The sequence below is a fragment of the Schistocerca serialis genome, chromosome 2 (genome assembly GCF_023864345.2).
Source record: "Schistocerca serialis cubense isolate TAMUIC-IGC-003099 chromosome 2, iqSchSeri2.2, whole genome shotgun sequence".
Lineage (NCBI taxonomy): Eukaryota > Metazoa > Arthropoda > Insecta > Orthoptera > Acrididae > Schistocerca > Schistocerca serialis.
Window position 1 is genome coordinate 1,043,100,621 of NC_064639.1, and position 22,470 is coordinate 1,043,123,090.

Sequence of the window (22,470 nt, forward strand, 5' to 3'; positions counted from 1 at the left end):
TTGAATTCTGTGCATGGTTGTCTAGGAATGGTGGCCTCCCTCAATCTCCTAAGGGATGACATTGCAGGGTTTGCCTCAAAGAAAAGAAAACCTACTTATATTTCAAAATTGTATCTTGTTGCAATAATTTAATACCCCTTAGTCATTGATGAAAAGCTTCTCAGGTCTCCAGCCAGGTGGTAGTGTTGATATCTCGCGACATTTCGGGAAGTGGCATACTACCCATCTTTTGACGAAGTGCCGAGATTCACAAAGAGCAGGCTATTTATATGCGCAATCACCCCCTCCACTAGACCTTGGGTGGCTGCGGTGGACCAGCGGCGTGCGCGCAGTGGTGGGGATGGCGGTCGCCCTCGGCGGCCGCATTTGGTTCTCGGTCTAAGCATTCTGTCTGCGGCAGAGGACGTTGACGGGTGCGCTCCCGATGGATTGCCGCTATCGCAGGGTTCTGTGCTGCACTGAGTTCGTATCCCTCATCTCTGTTGACCAGTTTGTCGTGAATCCATATTTCTACGGATTCTTTGATAACACTTTCCCAGAAGCCAGATGCTTGGCTCAGTACCTTCGTGTTTTTGAAGTTGAAGGTGTGTTCTTCATTTATGCTGTGTTCTGCTATGGCTGAGTTTTGAGTGTGACCTAGTCACACACATCTTGGGACACTGCAGCCACCTTGTGAGAAACTCAGCCGAATTCATAAAAATACTCAGGGACATGCGACTACAAAGGGAGGACCTACTCATGAGCTTCGACGTGGCGTCGCTTTTCACGAAAGTGCCCCTTCAAGACTCCTTGGCACTTTGAACTACAAACAGTCAGCCTCTTCGAACACACAGTAACAACTACCTACTTTCAGTGCAACGGGGAATTCTTCGAGCAGATTAACGGTGTTTCCATGAGCTCCCCATTGGCTCCTGCGATTGCAAACCTCTGTATGGAACGTTTCGAGGAGGTGGCCCTTCAAACTGCCAGACAGAAACCAAAGCACTTCTGCTATGTCGACGACACTTCTGTTGTGTGGGGACTTGGAACACAGGCACTAGATGAGTTTCTGGAACAGCTCCATAGCATTCATCCAAACACCAAATTTACAATGGAAATGGAGGAAAATGAATGCCTCCCCTTCCTTGATATTTTAATTAAGAGGAAGGCAGATGGTTCACTAGGCCATGCAGTACATAGGAAGAAGACACACACAGACCTATACCTTTATGCAACAAATTGCTACCATCCAGCACAAAAACAAACAGTACTGACCACCCTGGTACATAGGGTGCGCGCCATCTGCGACAAAGACAGCCTACCATCCGAGCTGCAACACCTGAGTGAAGTCTTCCAACAATATGGCCACATCCAAACACAGATCAACAGGGCAATTAAAAGGAAGACGGAAGCAGTGAGAACCCCAGAAGAAGATGGTGAAGAAGAAGGAGACAAACGACTCGCATTCCTTCTGTACGTGGGTCCACTCTCGGCCAAAATTGCTAGACTTCTGGGCAAATACATTATCAAAACCGCTCTCCGACCACCACCAAAGACGAGGGAGCTCCTACGTTCTGCCAAAGACGTGCTGAAACTTAACACACCAGGATTATACGGCATACCATACGAATGCCGGAAAACAATACATTGGGCAAACACAGCGCTGTGTATCTAAATGCTGCGAAGAACATATCAGATGTGTGCGACTAGGTCACACAGAAAAATCAGCCATAGCAGAACACTGCATAAATGAAGAACACACCTTCAACTTTGAAAACACAAAGATACTGTGCCGCGCATCTGGCTTCTGGGAAAGCGTTATCAAAGAATCCGTAGAAACAACGATTCGCGACAATCTGGTCAACAGAGATGATTGATACCAACTCAGCGCAGCATGGAACCCTGCGATAGTGGCAATCCGTCGAGAGCGCGCCTGTCAACGTCCTCTGCCGCGGACGCAGACAGAATGTTTACACTGAGAACCGAACGCGGCTGCTGAGGGCGACCGCCATCCCCACCACCGCGCGCACGCCGCTGGTCCACCGCAGCTACCCGAGGTCTAGTGGAGGGGGGTGACCGCGCATATAAATAGCCCGCTCTCCATGAATCTCGACACTTCGCCAGATGATGGGTAGTGTGACACTTCCCGAAACGTCGTGAGATATCAATGCTACCACCCAGCTGGAGACCTGAGAAACGTTCATCAATAGTTTATGCTGGGAAAGCCTACAGTCACATATATCCATAAATCATCTTTGCTGTCCACTCTTCATAGTGGATTTTCCGGTGATGACAGGGAAGATTGTGGAAGACACACAACCTTTGGTAGCAGAAGGACAGGTAGTTGGCATCGGCAGAGGTTGGGAGGGTCATCTGTGCCTCTTTCATATCTGTTACCAGGTTTCATCTCAATATTTAATTCATGCAAACCAAAACTCTTCTTTTCATGAAGATGAAATGTGCACTGTCATACACCCCATTCTGTTTAATCTGCCACCACTCCATCTACAGGGCACAAGTGGCCCATTGGGACCATCTGTTCGCCACGTCATCCTCAGAGGGGGATGCGGATAGGACGAGTGAGAGGTCAGCACATTGCTCTCCTGGTCGTAATGATGGTATTCTTCACCGAAGCCGCTACTATTCGGTCGAGTATCTCCTCAATTGGCATCACGAGGCTGAATGCACCCCGGAAAATGGCAACAGCACATGGCGGCCTGGATGGTCACCCATCCAAGTGCCGACCATGCCCGACAGTGCTCAACTTCGGTGATCTCACGGGAACCGGTGTATCCACTGTGGCAAGGCCATCTGTTAAAACTGCCAGGGAACATTATTGTACAGAGAATTTGTTTTAATACATTTTATAGGAAAAAGCCAATACACATAAAGAGCTCTGGCCTTTTTTATTAAACTGCCACGTGTTGCAAATGTTGTAGTATAATGCGAATTCATCATCTATGAAGTGAGATGGTGGCACAGGCAACAGCTCAGTGTTGCAAGCTAAGTGATAGCATTGTGGGAAGCCAGCTTGGCCAGAGATCGAAGACATTAGTAATGCACCCTAGACGGATTGCATTATCTTGGAACAGGAGAGTGAGATACCACTCCTCTTAACAGGTTTACTGAAACTTTGTCAGTTTGTGAAAATTGTTTGCCACTGGACATCCCAGTGTAGCATAGAAGGCTGTGGAACATTCTCACTCTGATAAATACCGACATTGCCAAAAATAAATAGAAGTTGCTAGTAAACGTCTACGATCTTTGTAATGTTTCTTGTGAGCAAAGCCTTTTTTTCTCTTCATTGAATGAATATGCTCATGTCCATTAAAATCAGTGACGTTGATGAGGTTGTGCGTTCTGGTACCACCACCATCACCATCATTGCTGTTGTCATCATTGTTTGTTAGGTAGTTACGTCATCTTTTGATCAGTCCCTCGGTGACTGTTATGACATGGAATGTGTCAAGTACACAAGAAATGCATGGATAAATCAAGATTTTTTAAAGCTTAAAATTTTTATTACGTACCCCGCTCCCTTAAATGGCACAAAAGCATATATTGCAACTATAGATTTATTTATTCCTGTTCAAGAATTCACCTATGGTATAGAAGGAGTTGTCAAGGAGATATGATTTCCATTTATTTTTGAAACTATTACTGCTGTCTGTTAGACATTTTATTTCATCTGGTAATTTATCAAAAAGTTTTACAGCAGCGTATTTTACCCCTTTCTGTGCGAAAGATAGGTTAAGTAGAGGATAGTGTAAGTCTGTCTTCCTTCTGGTATTATAATAATGAATGTCACTATTGTGTTCATTACTGCATAAATGTACTGTGAGGCTGTTGTAAGAATTCCTAACCTTTTCAACGGATGCCTACAAGGTGTGTGACTATGAGCCCCACTCATTATTCTAACTACTTTCTTATGACCAGTGAATACTTTTTGCCCAAGTGTTGAGTTACCACAAAATATTATTCCATAAGATATCAGAAAGTGAAAGTATGCAAAGTATGTTAGTTTTCCAATTTCTGTATTCTCAAAATTGGCAATAATTATGACTGCAAAAGTTGCTGATCCTAGTCACTTTAGGAGATCTGAAATTTGAATTTTCCAATTAAGATTCTCATCTATATGTACACCCAAAAATTTACTGTGCTACCTTGTGTACTGACGTCTGTTGATGTGTCATATTTATTGAAGGAACCATATTCCTTGCAATGGAAAATTGGATGTAATGTGTTTCTTCGAAGTTCAGAGCAAGCCCATTCGTAGAAAACCAATAAATAACTTTTCCAAAGACGTTATTTGTATCATTTTCAATTGGAGTTTCTTTTACTGGTGCTCTTATCTTCGGCAAGCAGTGTCAGTTTAGCTTTTTGTTTCAGTTAAGAAGGCAAGTCATTCACATATATCAAGAACAGAAGGGGACCCTTGATCAAACCCAGTGGAACACCTAATGTAATTTCATCCCAGTTGGGGATGAAGTGGGAAACTTCCTTAAATCACTTAAACCACATGAAGAAACGTTTTGCTTCATGTTCTGTAGATATGACTTTAACCACCCATATGTCATTTATACCATAGAATTGTAATTTATGTAACATGTCATAGTTCACACAATCGGATGCTTTGGGTAAGTCACAGAAAATTCCTGTTTGTGATGTTTTACTATTTAAAGACTGTTATATGGGCAGTGAAACTGTATATTGCTGTCTCAAAGGAACAGCATTTTTGAAATTCCAACTGTGATTTACTAACTATCCCATTACTATTGAGATGGCTAATCACTCTTTGAGTACATTGCTTTCACGGCGATTTTTGAAAATGCTGTAAGCAAGGATACTGTCCAGTAATTATTGACATCTTCGGTGTCCGTTTTTTGTAGAGAGGCTTGACAATGGCATATTTTAACCTGTCTGGGGAAATACCTTGAGTTAGAGATGCATTACATATGTGGCTCAGAACATCAGCTGTAACTGCTCCACATTGTTTTAATGTCTTGTTAGAGATGTCATATACTCCAACAGAAAATTTATTTTTCAAAGATTTTCCATATATCACAAGAGGTTGTTATGTAGAAATTAATCTGATTAGGATGTCTCAAAATTGATGTTTCCATGTACTGCTTGGCTTTTTCTTTTGAACTATTTTCACCAACACTTAGGAAATGGTTGTTAAATACATTAGCTACTTGTGTTCTGTTGGTTAACATGGTCTCATTCTCTTTAATAGTAATGCTACCTAACCCAGTGATTACTTTTCCTGTCTCCCTTCTAACAACATTCCATACTGATTTGATTTTATTGCCTGAGTTGTTAATTTCATCCCTAATATACATATTTCTTGATTTTCTGACAGCTTTTCTCAGTATAATTTTTGTAGTGTAAAATTACTTCTGTCTCTGTACTAATTCGTGCTGTGCCATACAGTTTTCCTTTTCTTTCTGAAGACACTTTCATACCTGTAGAAATCCAAGGTTTCTTTGAGAACTGTCTACATTTACTATTTTTTGGGGGCGGGGGGGGGGGGGGGGGGGCAACAATGTTCAAAAAGGGATATAAATTTATCAAGAAATATGTTGCATTTATCATTAGCATTTGGCTCATTATATACAGGGTGATTATAGTTCAAGTTAAACTTTCAAAGCTCTTTAGAAATGACACCACTGGTCAGAATGATGTCAATGGAATATTATCAGAGAAGGGGCAAAACATATGGCAGAAGAAAAATAAATAGTTACAAAATGTAGAAATAGATGGTGCTGTAAGCATCATAATTTAGTAATGGTTAACTACAAGTGAATCACACAACAGTGTCTAAGATACACGTTTGAAGTTAAACAAACTGCACTACTCAGTGTGCATGGGTGTACAGGTGTGGTACTGCTAGTTGTGTAATCCAATCCACCCCAGCAAGGTCATATCAAATCGGATGGGAAAAATCAGTTTTTAATTGTCCTGGGGCCAAAAACCGCATAAAAAACATCAATCAAAATCAAATTGGATTATTAACTTCCATGCGACTGGTGCAAAACATGTTCAATATTCTGTCCACCTTTTTCTGCAAGAAGTTGAAATCGAGAAACAGCATGTTCCACAACTGATCGAAGTGTTTCCGGGGTCAGATTCAAAATGTGTTGCGGAATGTGTGCCTTCAATGCAGCTAAGTTTGCAATCGGAACACTGAACACAACATCTTTCAGATAGCCCCACAGCCAGAAGTCACACGGGTTAAGATCAGGTGACTGGGTCAACCCCAGGCTGTAGGGAAATTGCAGCTGATAATTCTAGCATTTCCGAAATCGCATTTCAGCTGCTGCTTAACTGGATTCGCAATGTGTGGAGGTGCGCCATCTTGCATAAAGATGATCCCATCCACACTTCCATGCTGTTGGAGAGCTGGAATGACATGGTTGTGCAAAAGACACTCATAGTGCTTACCAGTGACGGTACAGGTAACAGGACTGGAAGCACCTGTCTCTTCAAAAAAATATGTCTCTCTGATAAATTATGCTGTAAGCCCACACCACAAAGTGACCTTTTCAGGATGAAGTGGTACTGATTGATTTGCTTGTGGGTTTTCCGTTGCCCATATTCGAAAATTCTGTGTATTGTCATATCCTGTCAGATGGAAGAGGGCTTCGTCTGTCCACAAAATCTTCCACGGCCAATCATTGTCCACTGCCATGCGAGCAAGTAATTCTAAATCAAAGGTCTCTTGCTGGCAGATCAACAGGAAGCAACTCATGCACATGGGTAATTTTGAATGGATAGCAAAGAAGAATGTTTCGTAGGATTTTACGCACCGTGCTCATGAGTATGTCCAATCTTGAGGCAATTCTATGTGCACTACATGTTTGCACACCATCACTCATCTCCTCCTGCATTGCTGTGGCCATTTCTTCCACTGATGTCAAATCAATTTGTTTCCTCCCTCTACCAGGTTGCACACCAAAAGAACCCGTCTTTTTGAATTTCCAAATCATTTTCTCCAGACCCATGGCAGTCATCAGACCAACACCTTTTATCAAACTTTTCAGTTTCCGGAACTTCTGAGAGCGACATGTGCACAGTCATCATTCTTGCAATACAGCTTTACAAGCAGAGAGCAATTCTGCATTGAGACAGTCATGGCGAACATTGCAGATGCAGAAGGAGGAAAAGCTGTGTACCTGGCATGTGTATGCCAACCTCAGTGGGTGGTGCACAAGACAAATGATTTCATTTACGTATTCTGACAAATACGCCTTCTTTTGATCAATTTTTGCAATATTTTTCTTCTTCTGCCATACGTTTTTCCCCTTCTCCAATAATTTTTCATTGCAATTTGACATCATTCTGACCAGTAGTGTTATTTCTACAGCGCTTTTGAAAGTCTAACTTTAATTATAGTAGCCCTGTACATCTCCCCAATTAACACTTCTTCAACTTTCTCTGAAATGCTCTATAAATACCAGGTTGAGCAGCCTTACACTTTTACTTAATGGTTTCCAAACTGTACACCCTGCTAGGTTTTTGTTGTGGTTTATGCAGATTAATGCAGCTAAATGACAATTAACAACTATTTAAGGGACAAAATAAACTGTTGCTTCATTTGCACAACACACATTAATACATTTGGCTACGCAAAAAATATTATGTTGCCCATCAACAAACACGGAACATGTATATTCCACAGTCTAATGCACTCTGCACATCATATCTTGTTCGCCACTATGCACGCTGGAAAATGTTTGTTCACATATCTGCAACACTTCCCCTTGAACAAATATTTTTCAGATACTCAACACTATACATCCGAGCTTAAACCATAATGTTTCACCAGCTTCTGAAGTTTGTCCTTACTGGGAGGCTTGGTTAGGAGAGCAGATAATATTTCTTCTGTGCATAGACAACTGAGAACTATATTTCTCTGTTCCACATGATGTCTTATAAAGTGATGCCTTATGTCAATATGTTTGATCTTACACTGGTGACATTATTTTTTTTCAATTTTAATAGCTGCCATATTGTCACAAACTACCACAGTTGGCTTTAATGTTGGACGAGATTCTATTTCACTCATCAGTGTATGGACCCAAAGAGCTTCTTGGATAGTGGAGGACAAGGCCATATATTCAGCTTCTACAGTACTCAAAGCAACACTTCTTTGTCTCTTACATGACCATGATATCAATCCTCCCGTTAGTCTAAAACAACTTCCAGTGATGGAGTGTCTGCTTTCCAGCTCATTTCCCCAGTCTGCATCACTGTATCCTTCCAAATTTACATTTCCAGTTTTAGAAAATTTTAACTTACAATCAGCAGTTCCATTTAAACATCTGAATATTCTCTTGACTGCCATGCAGTGCTTTTCTCTGGGATCACTACAAAACTTGCTTACTGCATTAGTGGCAAATGCAATGTCTGGTCTGGAAGTCTGTGCTAAGTACAGTAGACTTCCTACAGCTTCCAAATAGGGTACACTTTCCTTACATGTCTTGTCATCATCAGTTAATAGCAGTTCTGCATTATTTTCCATAGTAGAAATAGGTTTACAATTTGCCACATTGAATTTTTCTAAGATCTTCCTTGTGTACAGAGATTGATCAATCCATAATTCTTCTCCGTTGGCACTTCTTAGAATCTTCATGCCTAAGTATTGATTAATTTCCCCTAAATCATGCATATTAAATTCTGACGGTAACTGTTTTTAAAATGTCCCTCTGGCTATCACTATTGATTAAAATAAAAAAGTCATCTACCCATGTGGCCATGATTGCAATTTCTTCATTGCTCCTTTTATGATATATAATTGGATCTGCCTTTGACTGTAACATTCCTAGTTTTATCAAAGTTTTATGCAAACATTTATTCCAGCAATGGCCACTTTGCTTTAATCCATATATGCTTTTCTTCAAATGCCAAATTCTCCTTTTCCCTTTATAAGGTTGCTTAACTTCATCAGATGCAATCACATATATTTCCTCTTCCAGCCTTTCATTTGGGTAGGCTGTTTTCACATCCATTTGATGAATTAATAAGTCTTCCTTTACTGCAAGAGCTAAAAGGTATCTTAATGATGAATACTTCACCACAAGTGAGAAAGTTTCATTGTAATCGATTCCTTCTTTCTGGGAATATCCTTTAACTACCAATCTGGCTTTGAATTTTGGTATTGCACTCTCAGGATTTTTAATATTAAACACCCATCTTATTCTTTAGTGGCTTTTTGTTTTCAGGCATGTCAACCCATTCATATGTATCATTATCCACAAAAGATTGCAGCTCCTTTTCAATTGCCTTTTTCCAATCTTGAGCATTTGAACTTGCTAAAGCTTCATCAACTGTGATTGGTTCATTGTTGACTGTTGGGGCAGCTTACATTTCATACTCTGGATATTTTTTTGGTTTTGCTATATGTGAAGACCGCCTTAAACTGACTTCCTCTGTTGAATCTCCTTCCTCAATTTGATTCTCAGGTAGCACATCAGCTTCCTCTTTATTCTCATCTTCCTCTGTTTCAGCACTATCAACATCACGCATGGTTGCATTACTGTATCATTTTAAAAAACAGTTACCGTCAGAATTTAATATGCATGATTTAGGGGAAATTAATCAATACTTATTTTTGGTCTACAATCCTCTAAAAATTCTACGTCTCTACTACTTATTATCTTCTTATTCACAGGATTATAAAATCTGTAGCCTTTTGAATCCTCACAGTAGCCAACAAAAATATATTTTTGAGATTTTGCATCCCATTTTCCTCTTAATGGTTTTGGAATCTGAACCATGGCATCACATCCAAAGACTTTTAATTGCTTTCAATCCAGTTTCTTCCCAGTCCATACTTCATAAGGTGTCTTGTGTCTCACAGCTTTGGTAGATGGTCTGTTAATTAAATACAATGCTGTTGACACAGCCTCTGCCCAAAAGCACTTAGGTAGCTCATCGTCGCTTAAGATACTTCTTGCCTTTTCTACAATAGTTCTGTTGGCTTGTTCTGCAACTCCATTCTGAGGAGGACTGTAGCGAATGTTAGTCTGATGCCTAATACCTATTCCATTCAACTGTTCCTTAAACTGACTGTTTACATAAGCTGAACCATTGTTTGATCTAATAATTTTAATTTTCTTCCCAGTCCGTCTTTCGACTATTTTGCAATAAACAACACATCATCATTCACTTGATTCTAGCTATTTGTAAAATAAACATACATGTAGCTAGAAAAATCATCTATGAATGTCAGGAAACAGAAGCTTCCTCTTTAGGATTTATTCTCCATAGGTCCACAGAGATCTGAGTGTATGAGTTGCAAGACTTTGGTGGATATGCTCTGATTCGATTTAAATGGCAATCGAGCCTGCTTCCCTTGCAAACACACCTCATATTGGACATTATTCATTCTTTAATTTTCCATCCCAGTTGCCACATTCTCCAGTAAAGTCGTACTTTTCCTATTCAAATGGCCAAGTCTCCTATGCCACAAGAGACCTTTTGCAGCATAAACAGAGTGATTTCATGTTTCAGCAGTATTTTGAACTGTATTCACTTAGTAAATACCTCTTACATTACTTCCAGTAGCTACAGTATCACCACAAGAGTCTTATCACTTTGGCTCCCTCTATAGCTAAGATAACTTTATTACCCTTCTTTAATATTTGCTTACTGACAGCAAATTAGTTGCAATATTCTTTACATAATGTACATCATGAGCAATAACAATTTCCTTTTCCCCATTCACAAGAAAATAAGACCCACTTTTCCTGCAAGTTCACACTTTAACTTAGATCTGTCAGCTGTGGAATACCAATGTCAGTCCTTGACTGAACATCATACAAACCTGATGGAGCTTTGGTAATGTGCACAGATGCTCCTGAATCCAGGAACCATTCTGCATGATCGTCACTTGCTTCATTAAAAGAGTAAAAGACAGAAAATGCCTTACCTTTATGGGTAGTCTCTCTCTCAAGACTACTAAGAATTGGCATGCTTCTTTTCTTTTATACTTAATTTTTCATTACACTGTGAAGCAAAATGTCCAATTTTCTGGCATCTGAAACACATTATTGGCTTTTTCTTGTACTAAGGGTATAAAGCCGATGCTGTTTCTTTTTCTGAAGCATTAGAATCTGGTTCATTCTTCATGTCCTGTATAATCTTTAACACTATCCACTGTAATGGGTATTCCCAAACTTTCCAAACCCATAATCATTGTCGAATATTTCTCTGGTAGTCTAGCTAACAATAAAGTTCCAATCCATTCATGTGCAATTTCAAAACCAATATTCCTCAGACGATTGGAGATTGAAATTATTTTATTCACATATTCATCCACACTTCCACACTTGTTCAATCTTGTGGTTATCAGCTCATGAGGTAATCCTACTTTTCTGGTTAAACCACCATCTTCAGATGAGTTTTTCAGTATGTCCCATACCTCTTTTGCTGACGTAGCCTTTTCTATGTGAACAAATTCACTGGATCAATCAAAAGGATTAGTTTTGATTTCGCCTTCCAATCCATAGTAGCAAAACGTGATTCCGTATGTTCCAGTTTACCGTTTACGATGTCCCGTAAGTCGTCCAAGTGCAAATACGCATCAATGGCAAATTTCCAAGTCGCGTAATTTTTGCCCCCTACAAGCCACTCTATTTGCGGTATCTATGTTGTACTCATTTAACAGTTATTTTTCTTCTTCATATAGCGTACACAATCCAACTTTATGTGAATTTCCGTGCACTTTTTGTGCAAATACACGTCACCTTAAAGCTTATTATTTAGCTTTAATCCAGTAGCTGGGCCCATAACCTGTCTTAGTTTATGCAGATTAACGCAGCTAAATGACAAGTAACAACTATTTAAGGGACAAAATAAACTTTAGCTTGATTCACACTACACATATTAATACATTTGGCTACGCAAATATGTTACGTTGCCCATCAACAATCACGGAACATGTGTGTTCTACAGAGTCTAATGCACTCTGCACATCATATCTTGTGCGCCACTATGCACGCTGGAAAATGTTTGTTCACATATCCCCAACAATTTTGTAAGTTAATCAGCTGTGCATCGTGATCTGATAATCCATTTATCACAAGGAAAGTATGTGTTAGTTTTAAATCGTCTTGCTGTACAAATTCATTATCTATTAGAGTGCTAATGTGCTACCATCTTGAGCTGTATGTGTAGGAAAATTGATCTTTGATTGTAAGTTACATGTCATTAACAACTCTTCTAGTTCACTTTACCTATCAGAATTGCTTAGAACATTTACACCGAAATCACCATAGATTAATAACTTCTTCTTTTTGTCTCACAGACACCATAATAGGCAGTCAAACTATTTTATGTACGGCTCCCAATCTTCTATTGTGGACCTGTATACTGTTGCTAATATCAACACTACATTATGTAGCTGTAGTTAACATGCACAAACTTCAAAGTGCTGATCTACACAAAATTTGCTTACTTCTGTGGTTTGGTAGTTACACCCTTCTTCTGTGTAAATGGCAACTGCTCCTTTATTCATGCTAGATCTGCAAATGTAAGACGTTAAATTATACCCATTTATACAGATGCTTATCTACACAGTTACATGGTGTTCAGACAGACAAAGTATGTCAGTATCCTTCTTATTTTTGAGATTATCAAAACATACTAACAGCTCATCTACTTTACTTTTTGTTACCCTGATATTTTGATGACGTAAAATGATACTACCCATAGCTTTATATCCCTATTTACTGTACGTGAAGCTTCATTTATTCTATTTTTCTTGATTGTTATCTGTCTGGACTTTGGCTTTAACCTAAAAAGCCTGTCTACCTGGTCCCATTAACCACAGGGATAATCTCTTGTGTGACTGTGGCACCCTGTACGGCACCTGCTAATAGAGAAGCAAACTTAGCTATCCCTTTCCTATTTAGATGCAGGCCATGTGTAGTGTATCCCTACCTACCAATAGCATCAACTGGAACAACACTTATGTGAGATTTTGCTGTTGTCTGGAGCATCCTGTTCAGTTCAGTGTTAACATGCCTTAGAGCAGTGTTTACACAGTTATCGATTGTGGCACTGAAAAACCTCCACAAACCCCACATTTGTGTGCCTAGTTTCTGCTCCTATTTTATCCAGGCCACTTGTAATACCATATCTTGGATTCATAGCCAGGCTGTTTCCTGCTCACCCAACTATAATTACCTGATCTTCCTTCTCAAAGTCCCTGCAAATCTGATCTAAGTTTTCTTTCACCTGCCTAAGGCTAGCACTTGGTTTCACAAAACTTGTGACCTGGTACCCTGCACCTAATTTCTTCTGAATCTGCTGCCTACACCTCTCCAATGACTGTTACCTAAAAGTAGAATTCTTCTTTTCCTGTTCTGATCTGATCCTGATCTCTCTTTTTTCTTTAAGCTAATATTTTGCTTCAGCCTACATTCAGCTAAATCTGGATGAGGCCCTTCCTCCACTACTTCAGATAGCAAGACAAACTGATTTCCTAACTGAAATTCGAAAGTTTTTTCAACAGTGCCCTTATTTTCCAATTGCTTGCTACTTTTTCCCAGCACCCCATCTCGTTTTCCTGCCTGAGCCTTCATAATTCCAAATTCATGTTTTCCAATTCAGCCTTAAGGGCACAAATTTTTGCCTCCCATTCAGCGAGTTTTCTGTCCTTTCCACATAACCTGCATTGTCATGGAAGAGCCTCATTATCTAGCCCTGCTTCTTCACCACTACATTCAACCCAGTGACGATAACCTACGGTCTTCACAGAAGACCCCGTCCATCAGATTTCTACAGTAACCACCACATTTGTCACTCATGGTTTGATAGAAAAATTTACACAAAAGCAGAGAATAACTTGGCAAAAGAGCACTGAAGTTTCGTAACCTGTGCTAATACGTAACTAAACGCTAATGTAAACAAACCTTTAAACTTACTTTTGAAACACTATATGACAGACCCGAATTAATTTAACTTTGAACCACTAAGTCTAGTCAAAGAAATAAAAATCTACACTCGCGTGAATTTTATGCCTAAAATGTAAGCAAACCTATCAACTACTGGCCTTTATGAAATACTTTCTTTTCAATCTAAATAAGCTCAGAAAAGCAAAACCTTCATTGGATAGCCTAGCGAATAAGTAAATGCACTAGTCTAAAATGTAATGTTAACTAAATTAGCTCTTATTTAAATATTAATCACTTAACTTAGCGAGATCTTCGTGGATGTGCATCTGGTAGAGATATTACATTGCTCATCTGAGAAGCACACCAACACTGTTCATAGTTAGGGCAAGTAGAAAAATAGGTAGCTACCAAGCACTGTCTGAATACAGCCAGGAAAAACCCTTACTACTGTTTTTGAGTCTGTGTCAGCAAAGAGGCCCTCCATGTATTTGAAAGTGAAAATGTAATGATAGTGTGTGTATTATTTCAGCAAGGCATAGGATACAACATGAGCAGGATCACATTGGTTACAGAGGACGGAATTAAAAACTAAGAAGTGAGTATTTGCTGCTTTGGATTTGCTGGCCATGTGATAGTTCAGTTTCATCACAGTTCAACAATGTGTGTCATAATGAGGATCCCAGAGTGAATGACCATTGCTATGTGCATATGGACTTGTCACAGTATGACAGTTACCATAATCCCCTATATGAATGTTGCAAAACACTCACCGTGAAGCCTGAAGATGACTCTAAAGTGCTTTATCAAAGAGCAGCAGAGTTTTGATGAGATCACCTGACCCAGACAGTGCTTAGGACCCTCAGTAACATTTCTTACATCAGGAAAGTTTAAGCAGCATGACAATATAATTACATGAACTATAAATATAAAACTATATAAAGTGTGAAGAATCTGTAAAGTTTCTGTTTAAGCAACTAAATAATTCTCATGGCTGCACCTCTGCCCCCCCCCCCCCCCCCTCCACTTGGTGTTGATACTAACAGCCTCAGAACTGACATAATGTTTGAGCCTTTTTAGCACATTTTGTGTCCTGCAAATGAAATAATATTGTACAGAATATCCAGTCATTACTGAATTAATCATATTTAAAAACTGAAAAGATAATCAGGCTTCACTAACTATTGTAAACAGTAATGTGAGAGAAATTTCCAGCTTCAAGGGAGTAAAGGAATGAGCAGGGAAGAAGTATGTAACAAAGTATTGCTGAAACATATTATTTAATGCAAAATCCAGGTTGGAATATCAACAATGGTGAAAAGGATAGATTTCTGTACACTGTAAAGATGCACATTGAGTTGCAGAGAGGCACAATGAAAAGACTGTTACAGTCTGAGCTTTCAGCCAACACTGTCTTCAGAAAAGAAAGAAAAACACATACATATTTACACAAGCATCCCCCCCCCCCCCCTCCACACACACACAAGTACACAAAAAGCGCACAATTACTATCTCTGTCCGCTGTAGCCAGACTTCTCGGAAGAAGGCTTTGGCTGTAAGTTCAGTGTGGAACAGTCTTTTCATTGCACATATCTGCAACTCCCACAAGTCATCTTTATTGTGAGTAGCACTTTATCCTTTTCGTAATAGTTGAAATATACAATCACTGGAAATGCTAAATCGTGACTAGCGATCCATGAAAGGCTCTCACTTGTTCAGCATGTTCTTTAGTCACTTTTGGTTGTTACAGTTTCTTCCCTTTGCGTACAGGTACACAAACAAAACTGTTTGAGTTGCTCTTTCATTTGAAGCGTTATTTATATTTGTAAGGTGAACATAATAAATGCTACAAAGCCCTAAACCTGTATATTCGTTTTGAAACACACTGTATTAAACCTGTTTCTGTATGTCCGGACATTACACTTTCTTTTCTCCAAATCTGGGCATTTACAGCTGATTTTTATCTGTGCATAATGTAATTCATATTGTTGATTTGTGGCATTTGATTTAGATCTTAGTTCAGATACTTTGAGATGCAGAGATTTAACTTCATGTTGTTCTTGTTTCCAGAGCTACTGAATGGCAAGATGAACATGTCACAGCCAGGGAATGCAGACATCAGTTCTGTTGTGTCTAGTTCACAAGAAGTTGAACACACTGTTGAGCTTTCTGCTCCAGACAGAGATTATGTATTGAGTAATAACAGACACACACTTACCTATTGGTTTGTTGACTGTATCTACTATGGCCACTCTACAGATTTCAAGTTTCACTACAATTATTCACAACCTGGAGTTGAGCACGATGTGGAGGTTTGCAAAACATGTTTAATACATTCTGCATGCAATTTTTAGCTTGTAGAAGGAGGCATGTGCAACAGAGACTTGATGTGTTTTGTTTTAATTTGCCACGGGTACACCAGAGGCGAGTATTATGTACATTTTAGACTTCAGGAAAGCCTATGACACTGTTGACTTCCAACATTTTACTTGCTAAATTTAGCAGGCTAAATTTCTCGGCCATTGCAGTGCAATTGTTTTGCTCATATCTGATGTCTCACCAGTGATGTATCATGCGCGGCACCATTAAACCATTATGTCCCGAATTATTTTTTTCAAAAAGTACGAAAAATGTTCATAACCATAACTAGAGAGATGCCTGTAACTAAAAACTATCAATACTTTTCTTTTCACACTTCTCGCTTTCTCCTAACAATGCTTTGCCATATGGCAATGCTGGGTCATACAGAGGAAAATAATACTCCAAGAATTTTTCAATCCGTACTAGCTTTTATTGCATAAAGACATGAGAAATTTCATTATTTGCATGAAATATGAACATACAGTAATATTGTACATGTGTTTAGTACCTTTTTTAAATTTTGAAATGGTAATTTTGAAAACATTTTATGCATAGTACAGTTTCACACTTTGAGCATGCAGTTCGACTGATTGTGGAGCAGTTTTCACCAGCACATCTCCTTTTCTTCTCAGTTGAAACTGGACAATGGTTAAGTTCATCATAACATAGATTTTCATAAGTTGTATCTTGTAATGCACGCCTGCGTCCTGGGCCTTTGGATTTTCTCCATAGTGATTGCAGTAGTAGATGGCAATGTGGTGGCGAAATTCTAAGTGAGATATGGTAGGATGGGCAATTCTATTATGCACACCCACATCAACCAACCATGATGCAATTCCACTATTTTTTACCACGATTCCCGGTTCAATAAAGGTTTACATCAGGTCCATTTTGGTCCATGCCTCCCAGTGATCTGTTGTTTTCTAACACTGATTTTCTTTTTGTGTTCTCTGGAATAACACTGCACCAATGAAATGGGATTCTTTCCATATGATTTTGGTGCACCATTTACAAGAGCATTATGTAACCATTTGGTGACAATTATACCAGTATCCTCCATTTTGATAGAAGTAACATATCCTCTTGACCTTTTCTTTAGAATTGTTTTGATTTCAAGTGGGCAGTTTTTCGGAATTCTGTTTGCACAGATATTTCCTGTTCCATAGAACCCAAGAGATTTCAGTTCTGCTAACAATGGAAGTCCAGTAAATAAATTATCAAAATAAAATGAGAACCGGAGCTGCTGGACATCTGTTTCAAACTCATCAATCGTAGTCACAAGTCATACTCTTGAATCGTTCATGGATTTTAACTGTGGTATATTTTGAAATTTATTAGGTAACCTGCTTGTGTGCATAAAGGCCAAACCTTGTATTCAAATCGCAGTGGTTTTCTCTTTATAAACTGCTTACAGCCATGACGTCCGAAGTATGCCATCGTACATCGTCGTACTAAAGATTCTGCTCGGGATGGAAATGTGTAGCATATTTGCTTTCAGATGGTCTGTAATGGGATATAATTTCCACATTTTATCCCCCTCACTTCCTTTTTTTCCGACTGCCCTCGAAGTGAAGAAACTGCAGTATCTGTTGAAAGCTGTTTCTTTGCATAGCGTTTGAGACCATTTCATTCTTCAGATCACCATCATTGCCCCAAAATGATCGTACACATGGGTGATAGTTGTAGTCAGTTACAAGTAAAATGCCAATAAAGACTTTCAACTCTTCCAAGGTATTGTTTGGATTAGGCTTCTCAAGAAATATAGCATACTTTTCTGACTCATCACAAATATTTTGTAATATAGCATCATGGAAAAATTTCTCAAATTGTTCATTGGGTGGCATTCCCAAACAATCCTGGTAATTAGCAGGAGGATATACAGCAGTAATTGGTTCAGATTTGTCTTCTACCCATTTGAAATCTGCGTTCTTGTTGAATGGTGGAATTATACACGTAGACCTTGTTGACTGAACATGTTGTAACTCCACTGAAGGCTTGCAAGATTGATTGTTCATAATATCTTCATTATTAGTACTCACAGATTGTTGAAAACATTCTAAAACTTTCCAAAATTTTGTCATCTATTCCAGTTTCTGCTTCCACATTTTGTCGTGATTTTATTTGTTCAATAGTCTCAATACAGCTGCCATTTTTCATAATTATTTCACAGTTATCTTTTAACTGTCCACGGCACACGTTATCTGGTAACCCACCTTCTTCATCTTCCTTGTCATCACCTCCGCTAACAGCTCCATCTTCGGTTTCGGGGGGTTGTAAATACAATGCTGTTGGCTCGTCATCTTCACCCATAATTTTCTCTAAGTAATCAAGGGCTTCTTTCAGTTAAATGGGCCTAAAATAATGTGAAAACAGAGAGAAAGTTATCCATCTATTGTAATCAAGCTTCAGTTCTAAATAAAACTATTCGAAACACCATAAAACACGTAATAGCATACCAAAAATGTCAGCAATAGGGAAAAGTGCTGTATGACCTAGCATTGCCATATGGCAACAAAAATACAATATACCATAAAACTATTTTTAAAATACAATTTTTTTGGAAAATGACAATACTGAAATAAAGATACATATTTCAACAAGAATCTCCAGTAGGTATCATTACTGCATTGAATAAGTAAGTAATTCAAAAGTAACTTTTACATTGTCGTATATGAGGGATCATCTTTCTCTGACATCATGCTGACTTTCCAAGTCTTATCTCACTGATGGCAAAGCAACAACTGACCCAAGCTTGTACCAGACACCTGCTAGAGTTTCCAACAGTGAAATTCCGATGCGATTATCTGTGCTGCAAGAAGCGTGTAGTGCTGAGTTGCGGAAATGACAACGCTTGCGCTGCATTACCATATGGCAACGCTGGGATGATTCGGGTTAAGCTACAATGGAGGCAGGTAGTATCAGTTGTCCCCCAGGGTTCAGTATTAGATCCTTTTCTCTTTTCACTGTGTGTCAATGACATGTCATTAGTTTTGCACTGCTGCAGACACCACATTTATGCTGATGATTTCCAGTTGCATCTACGTAAGTTCAAAACCAGTAAATCTCAAAATGGCTATTAAGAATCTCAAAGCATCAGCATCTCTCCATACCCTACTAAAGTATAAAAAGCTCTCCCTCTGGACCTTAAAAAGAAACTTGTGCAAATGCTTACACTACCATTTACTGATTACAGCGATGTTATCCTGCAAGATTTCAGGAGAGTTCATGGTATCTCAAACTGGGTATGAATGACTATGTTTGTTATGTCTGTGATGTTCGACTCTTCGATCATATTTCACCAACATAAGCACAGTTATCCTGGCTGCAAGCAGAGAAGTGGAGAGATTTCCATACCCTCTGTCTTTGTCTTACTGTCTCTCATATCTCTCCTCCACCTTAACACTCGTGTTTGAACAGCATGGCAGAAACACCTGTTCTCAGTGGAACAAAATCCTTTATGCCCTGTTCTATTGTTAAGCCCCTTCTTTGAAGTCCTTTTTCAGTAACAGGAACCCACTTTATATTAACCTCCTGCATTACACTAGAGAACTGAATCACATCTGTAGCTTCAGAAGAAAGTTAATGAAATATCTTCTAAACAAAAATAATGACTGTCAATGTCCCTGTAAACCTTCGTTATCCCTGTAATGTTTGCACAGATTACTGTGGTTGTAGATGTGCAGTTGGCCTGGCACATGAAGGGTGAGCGATAGTGGTGGGGGTTATGGGCAGACACTGTAGGGGAATTGTCGAGTGCTGGAGGGGAAGTACCATTCTAAACTGAAGCCTACGCTCACATTTCCTGTAAATATTAAGTGGAGCCCATCCAAGCCCACACTTGTTTGGTGACCATTCAAAAAGATCTGTCACCTCTGCTTTGGTTAGCATATAAAAAGAAATCCGCTGAGAACACAATGATTTATTTTTGCCAGGATTGTTAACCATTTGCACTTTCAGAGAGGTGTCATGAATGGTGAATTTATGCTGTCATGTTAGAATTTTCTTCTTTTGCTAAAAAACAGCGGAGTTTACAAAGTGTCACCTCACTAACATGTTGTGCAGACACAGTTGTGAGAGGATTCTGTGACAATGGTTTGTTAAGTTTATGACTGAGGAAAATGAGGACAGTAGCTTACAAAAAGGCTCATCATCAGTGCAAAATAAACATGTAATATCTTTACTTACGCTGTTCCAAAATGCATAGCATTTCTCGTTACGCCAGCTGCCGATGGCCCGTAAGAATTATGGCCCTTAAGAATTAGAGTCTCTTATCGGAAAATTCTTTAGTTAGTGGAATAATACAGCAGATAATGAAATTTTGCGTAATAACCCTGTGGCAAAATATTCTCCTCTTGGCATGGTAGCCGGTGACCATGCAGGGATTGCACTGTTGGTGCCGGGAGCTGAAAACTCCCATGTATGCCAAGGAGTATGTGCCAGCTGTGACTGGGGCATGGGGACTCCAAGCAATCGATTACTGGCCAGGTAGTTGCTGAGGCTGTGTGGCGCCCATGGGGAGAGGCCCTGTTTGGAGTGGATGACACTATGGTGGCTGAGCCGCAAAAGAAGTGGAAGAAGTTACATCCCACTGGCAGCCATACGGTCTGAGCATTATCTATGGAAGGGAAGTCCTCATTTAATGTGGAGAGATACAAACCTAAATATTCCCTTTCTTAGCTACGCCATGGAGGAACATAGGGCTAAGTGGCAAGCAGAGAAATAGTGCCCCCAGTACTTGGTTTGCGTTAGAACTGATGGGGATTCCTTCTTGGTCCCAGGCCCTTATTCTTTGTGGAGAACATAGAAGACAAGTTGAGGGAAGTGGCAACCATATCTAAAGTGAAAAGTGGGTCAGTTTTAATCAAACCAGCATCCGCAGCCCTGTCACAAGTGCTGCTCACTTGTAACAAGCTGGGTGACATATTGGTGACTTTCAGTACCAATAATAGTCCAAAGATTGTTTTGGCCATCATTTTTCGCTCTTGTAATCTGATGAGGAGTTATGCACCAACTTGGAGCAAAGAGATGTGCATTTTGTCTGTCATGTACAAAGTATATAGGGGGCCAAAGGACAGTAGGGGGCTGCTACCGGTGCTTTCATCTTGGCCTTTGAGGGCCTGAAAAGGTCAGAGTGATGGTATACTTATGCGATGTGAAATTGTATGTGCCCCCCCCCCCCCCCCTCCCCCCTACCTGCCATGCGGTGCTTCAAGTGTTTGAAATTTCGACATACGTCTTCATGTTGCAACCTGTATCATATGTGGCAAGCACCATTCTCCCTGGGCCAGTTTGCACCATTTTCCAGAGAGAAAAGAAATTACAAGTATATAAGAATCTCGACAAACTAACTTATCGAGAGACCAAGAACAAGTACGAACGGTTGCACCCAGCATGGATAACAGTGTCATATGCTACAGCTAGGATGACATCACCCACTTCTGCCTGTTACAGCTCCTGCGATGGGCCCTCAGGGCCGCTCAACAATGTCTGATCCCCTGTGGTTTGGGGCTCTCCTCTTGCTGCTTCCTCCCCCACACCCAATTTGAGATTGTTGGCTTCTCACCCACTGGTGATACTGATACCCACCTCCCAGCCAGAGACAAATCACCTTCCTCTGGCTTCTATCACCAGGAAGGGGTTCCTTTGGACATTTCCTTTCAAGGTTTCTGCCGGTTTACAACTGGACACCAGCCAGTGACTGAGGGAGCCACAGGCTGCTACTGGAATCTTCTTCTTCTTCTTCTTCTTCTTCATCATCATTCCTTTCCTTAGAGGATTTGGATGATTGCATGGGCTTCTCTGTATCAGTTTCAATTAATGATGATGATTGCGAAGATTCCAGTAGCCCCCCAGGCCACGAGATTGTGCTTGTTCCCCTCCTGAAGCCAAGGTGGAGATTCTGGCAGTCCCTGAGGCCCCAGATCGCACCACACAACTGAACCCAAAACCTATGTGTGTTGATGCCATAACCCCTCATCCAGTGGCAGAAGGTGACCCTAGGGCATAACCGGCCTCCTTGTTCCCTTCACAGTACATTATTTTCCAGTGGCATTATAGTGATTTTTTCCATCACATGGATGAACTACATCACCCTTTCAGCACTTCCCCTGCCCTCTGCATTGCTTTTCAGGAGACTTGATTTCCAGCATCATGGACTCCAGCCCCTTAGTGAATTCCGGGGATATAATAAGAATTGTGCTACCTATGACATAGTGTCGGGCGGAGTTTGCCT

At 40.0% G+C, this 22,470-nt stretch overlaps 1 protein-coding gene across 2 annotated transcripts in view; it reads left to right on the top strand.

Moving 5' to 3' along the window:
* The window catches only part of LOC126458467 (uncharacterized), a 97,208-nt gene that overhangs the window by 17,454 nt on the left and 57,284 nt on the right, over positions 1 to 22,470 (top strand). For both annotated transcript variants that reach the window (XM_050095542.1, XM_050095541.1), the window contains one exon: positions 15,948 to 16,189. In XM_050095542.1, the coding sequence (XP_049951499.1) occupies positions 15,948 to 16,189 (242 nt within the window). The remainder of the gene's footprint in view (positions 1 to 15,947; positions 16,190 to 22,470) is intronic.